At 62.7% G+C, this 4,411-nt stretch overlaps 1 protein-coding gene across 1 annotated transcript; it reads left to right on the top strand.

Annotated features, from left to right (window-relative positions):
* Positions 1 to 1,164: 1,164 nt before the first annotated feature.
* On the top strand, positions 1,165 to 4,136 carry FOXB1 (forkhead box B1). Its single transcript, XM_068696300.1, has 2 exons — positions 1,165 to 1,550; positions 1,889 to 4,136. The coding sequence occupies exon 2, from the start codon at positions 1,913 to 1,915 to the stop codon at positions 2,873 to 2,875; it is 963 nt and encodes a 320-aa protein (XP_068552401.1). The 5' UTR covers positions 1,165 to 1,550; positions 1,889 to 1,912; the 3' UTR covers positions 2,876 to 4,136.
* Positions 4,137 to 4,411: the final 275 nt, after the last annotated feature.

Here is a 4,411-nt window from a genome sequence, read left to right as displayed (position 1 = left end):
ATATTGAAAAACGTGCGCTTGCATTTCAAGCGGGCGCGCTCAGCCTCAGCGGCCGTTTCAATATTAATGAAATTGTTTAATCTCCTAAATTCGTCGTGTTTAAGTTACGTTTTGGTGAGTTACTGCCCGGCTCCGAAAATACCGTTGCTGGAGGGGACGTGCGCTCACCACAAAGGGTCCTTCCCTCCGAGGCTTGCTGCCCCCGAGCCGCTCCTTCGCTCCTGCCTCGGGGCGGCCGCGGGGCCGTGCCGGGTGCCGGGTGCCGGCCGCCCTCTCCTGCCTGCCCGGCGCGTTGGGGCCGGAGCCTGCGGGCCGCGCGGCCGGCAGCGGAGCGGCTCGTCTGGGATCGGGCGGCACAGCCCGGCGGGAGGGCGGCGCAGCGGAGGCAGCCGCAGCCCGGCCGTCGCCGCTCGCACACGCACACGGGCAGCCAGACGGACACACGCACCCAGACGGACACGCACACGCACACACGTGGCCGCACGCCCCGCCCGAGGCACGCCGAGCACCGCCGGGCCGAGGCCGCCCGCACGGCCCGCACCGGCCGCCCCCGAGCGGCCCCGCGGGACGCCCCCGGCCGCGGCCCCGCGCCTGCCCCGGGCTCCCCCGGTCCCGGCCCGAGGGGGTCGCGGAGCCGGAGCAAGGCGGTTCCGGGGGGGCAGGAAGGCGGCTTCCCGAGCCGGGCGTCGAGGAGCCCTCCCCCGGCTCTCTCCCCGCAAGAAGCCTTCGCGAGCGAGGCCGTGCTCGCCCGGATTTGGCACAGAGAAAGTCCCTCGTTACGGGCAAAAAGGCTCGCCTCGAGTTAGCCAACACCACAAATCAGATAACAATGCAGAACAAACAGAATACCACAGCCGAGCAATTTCCATGTCAAACATCCCACTGCTCAGTAGCTCCATTTGTAAGTGTGAATTGCAGACTAAGCTTCCTGCAAAGTCCACAGAAAGGTTAGTGCATACCTTCACCCCCACCCCAGTTACTGGGTACCATCACACTGCAATTCCGCTGGCGGAGCCTTTTCACCCCTCGCCTTGTCTTCAAATGGAAATGATTCCTATTGGCCCAAGGTGTCCATGTAAATAGGTGTAAATGAAACCAGATTATGCCTTTCTCTCAGCCCCCTCCTCCCGCTGCCCTCCCCCTCCTCCCAAGGCGATTGTCATATGATAGCAAAGAAGTGGCACATTAATGAAGCGCCTCTACAGGGGTCTTTTCTGCTCATGTCACCACATAAAACTATCAGATGGTTAGAGGAAGGACATGGAGGCAACTACTTAGCTCATCTCGGCTGCGGAGAAGCGAAGGAGCCTTCGCTCCAGCCCAGCTGCCGGTGGTGTAAAAGCAGCTGATTCAGCCCGCGGAGGAGCAGGGAGGGGTGCGCCGGAGGATTCCCCCAGCCGCGCCGAGCCAGCTCGCTGCCTCCCCGGGACTACCGCGGGGCCGAGCGACCGGGAAGGGGGCGAGAGAGGCGCCGGAGAACCGGGCTGGGAAGGAGCCCCGCGTCCCAGCCGCGTCCCGGATGCGGACTGTCAACTTCCAGCAACTTTAAGGTGGGCGTACGCGGGGCTGGCGCGGCGCGGTGCGGGACGGGGCGGGCGGGGAGGCGATGCGAGGGGGTCCCCTCGTCGCCGAGGCTGGGCGGCAGAGCGACCTCCGGGGCCAGCCGGCGGGCGGGGAGGCCGGGGCGCGGAGAGGGGCACGGCGCCGTTCCTCCGCCGGCGCTGCGCGGCCGCGGGCCGCTCCCCCCTGGCCCCGCTCCGCCCCGGAGGGCCGAGGCCCCTTCCCCGCGCCCCTGCCCCTGCCCCGCTTTCCCCACGGCCGGCCGGGAGCCGGTGCGAGCCCGTGGCGCTCACCCTCCGCCCCCCTCCCTGTCGCTGCCCTTCCGCAGATCCTCGCGGCTCCCCTAGCGAAGATGCCTCGCCCGGGCAGAAACACGTACAGCGACCAGAAGCCTCCCTACTCCTACATCTCCCTGACCGCCATGGCGATCCAGAGCTCCCCGGAGAAGATGCTGCCCCTGAGCGAGATCTACAAGTTCATCATGGACCGGTTCCCCTACTACCGGGAGAACACGCAGCGCTGGCAGAACTCCCTGCGCCACAACCTCTCCTTCAACGACTGCTTCATCAAGATCCCGCGCCGCCCCGACCAGCCGGGCAAGGGCAGCTTCTGGGCGCTGCACCCCAGCTGCGGGGACATGTTCGAGAACGGCAGCTTCCTGCGGCGCCGCAAGCGCTTCAAGGTGGTCAAGTCGGACCACCTGGCCCCCAGCAAGCCGGCCGACGCGGCGCAGTACCTGCAGCAGCAGGCGAAGCTGCGGCTCAGCGCCCTGGCCGCCACGGGCACCCACCTGCCCCAGATGTCCACCTACAACCTCGGCGTGTCGCAGCCGTCCAGCTTCAAGCACCCCTTCGCCATCGAGAACATCATCGCCCGAGAGTACAAGATGCCCGGGGGGCTCGCCTTTTCCACCATGCAGCCCATGCCGGCCGCCTACCCGCTCCCCAACCAGTTGACTACGGTGGGCAGCTCCATCGGCACGGGCTGGCCCCACATGTACGGCTCCGGCATGATCGACACCGCCACCCCCATCTCCATGGCCAGCGGCGAGTACGGCGCCTACGGCGTGCCCATCAAGCCGCTCTGCCACGGGGGGCAGACTTTGCCGGCCATCCCCGTCCCCATCAAGCCGACCCCCGCCGCGGTGCCGGCCCTGCCCGCCCTGCCCGCGCCCATCCCCACCATCCTCTCGAACTCGCCGCCCTCCCTCAGCCCCACGTCCTCGCAGACGGCCACCAGCCAGAGCAGCCCGGCCACCCCCAGCGAGACTCTGACCAGCCCGGCGCCCGCCCTGCACTCGGTGGCCGTGCACTGACCCGCGCCGCCCGCCTCTCCCCGCGCCCCTCCGCTCCGCTCCGCTCTCCTCCCTTCCTCGCAAGCCGGGAACCTCCCCGCGGCAGGCCGAGGGTGGCGGCCAGGCGGGCTGCCTCGGCGCCGCTGCCCTACCCTAACTTTGGCCTCGACTGCCCGGAGGCGAAGCGAAGCGAAGCCGCCCGCCGGCGGCCCGAAGGGGCTGCGGGCACCCTGGCCGGGCAGGACGCTGGGCGAGCCTGGCCCGGCGCTGCCTCCTGCCCTTCCTTTGTCTGGGGACGGGCAGGGGCTTAGACAGGACCGATCCTAAAATCCACGACCGGCGTGGCACGGCTGCGGCCCCCTGCCCGAGAGCAGCGACGCTTCTCCGGCCTCCCTCCGAGTAGGAAACCCGCGGACCCCGCGACCCCGGCAGGCGCCCGGGCCCCTTGTGCGGCTGCGGGACCGGCTGCGGGGCTGCCCCGCAGAGGACCAGGAGCGCAGCCGGGGTAGGGCAGGCGCCGTGCAAGGGGCACGCAGCCTCGGCGTTCAAAGCGCCCGCTCCCATGTAAATACTGGGCTTGCATCTGTACTGTAAGTCACACGAGGTCCCCTTCGCAGTACCTGTTGTAACGTGGGTGTCTGCCATAGTTTGCAGCTGGAAGAGAAGGCGAAGGCGATTTGTCTGTTAACTTCCGATTCATTTGAAGGTTGGGGGAGCTGGGGGGGTTCTTTCTTTGCTAATTCTGCAGCTGTTCATTCCATAGCTTCCAAACCAACAATACCAATAAAAATAAACCTGTCACAAGCACACCACCCCGCGTAGCTTAAGGAAAGCTGCTGCAGTCCCTGCAGCAGCACGGCGAGAGCAGACTGCGGAGGTAACCCTTGCTTCTGCTGGAGCCTTGCAGGTGGGAGAGAGGGGGCTAGGGAAACTGTACATGTTTGTCAATAGGAATGATTATAAAACGTGTAAAATGCACTTTTGTTTGAAATACTTTCTAGTTTTAGGTAGTTTGCTGGAAACTGAACTGTTCTGTCGTGAACTGCTTAAGTTAAGGAAAAGAAAAAAGCCACAAGCAGCGTTAGCGTCTATCGAAACTGTAAAGAAATTTCTTTTTAACCTTTTTCTTCCTGTACAGAATGAGCATGACATTTTAAGTATTGATGTTCTCGTTCCCAGCATGTGTGTTTTAAAACAAAGGTAAAAAAAAAAAAAAGTGTCTACGTTAAATTATGAACCTAGTCGTCCAAATAATATTTTCTCATTAAAATATGTAAACGCAGATACAGTTTCTTATTTGTCTTTTTGAAGAGTTTACACTAGAAAAGTAAAGCATTAGTTCACAAAAAAGGAATGACCTTATTCCAATATTGAGATAATCTAAAGAGCATTTGCACGGGAGGTTACTATAAATGCAGTTAGTAACACAGCGGAACATGTTCGATAAAATCGTCATTACCACCGCTTTCCCGCAGACATTGTACAAAGCATGTTCTGTGTATTTTATGTATCTGTCTATACGCACACCTATATGCTCATGCACACACATCGAGGCGT

This window comes from Anas acuta, chromosome 12 (assembly GCF_963932015.1).
Source record: "Anas acuta chromosome 12, bAnaAcu1.1, whole genome shotgun sequence".
NCBI lineage: Eukaryota > Metazoa > Chordata > Aves > Anseriformes > Anatidae > Anas > Anas acuta.
Note: the sequence above shows the minus strand (reverse complement) of the source record. Positions and strands in the feature narration are given on the sequence as shown.

Coding starts and splice junctions, on each gene's coding strand:
- FOXB1 (XM_068696300.1), top strand. CDS start 1,913: ATGCCTCGCCCGGGCAGAAACACGTACAGCGACCAGAAGCCTCCCTAC.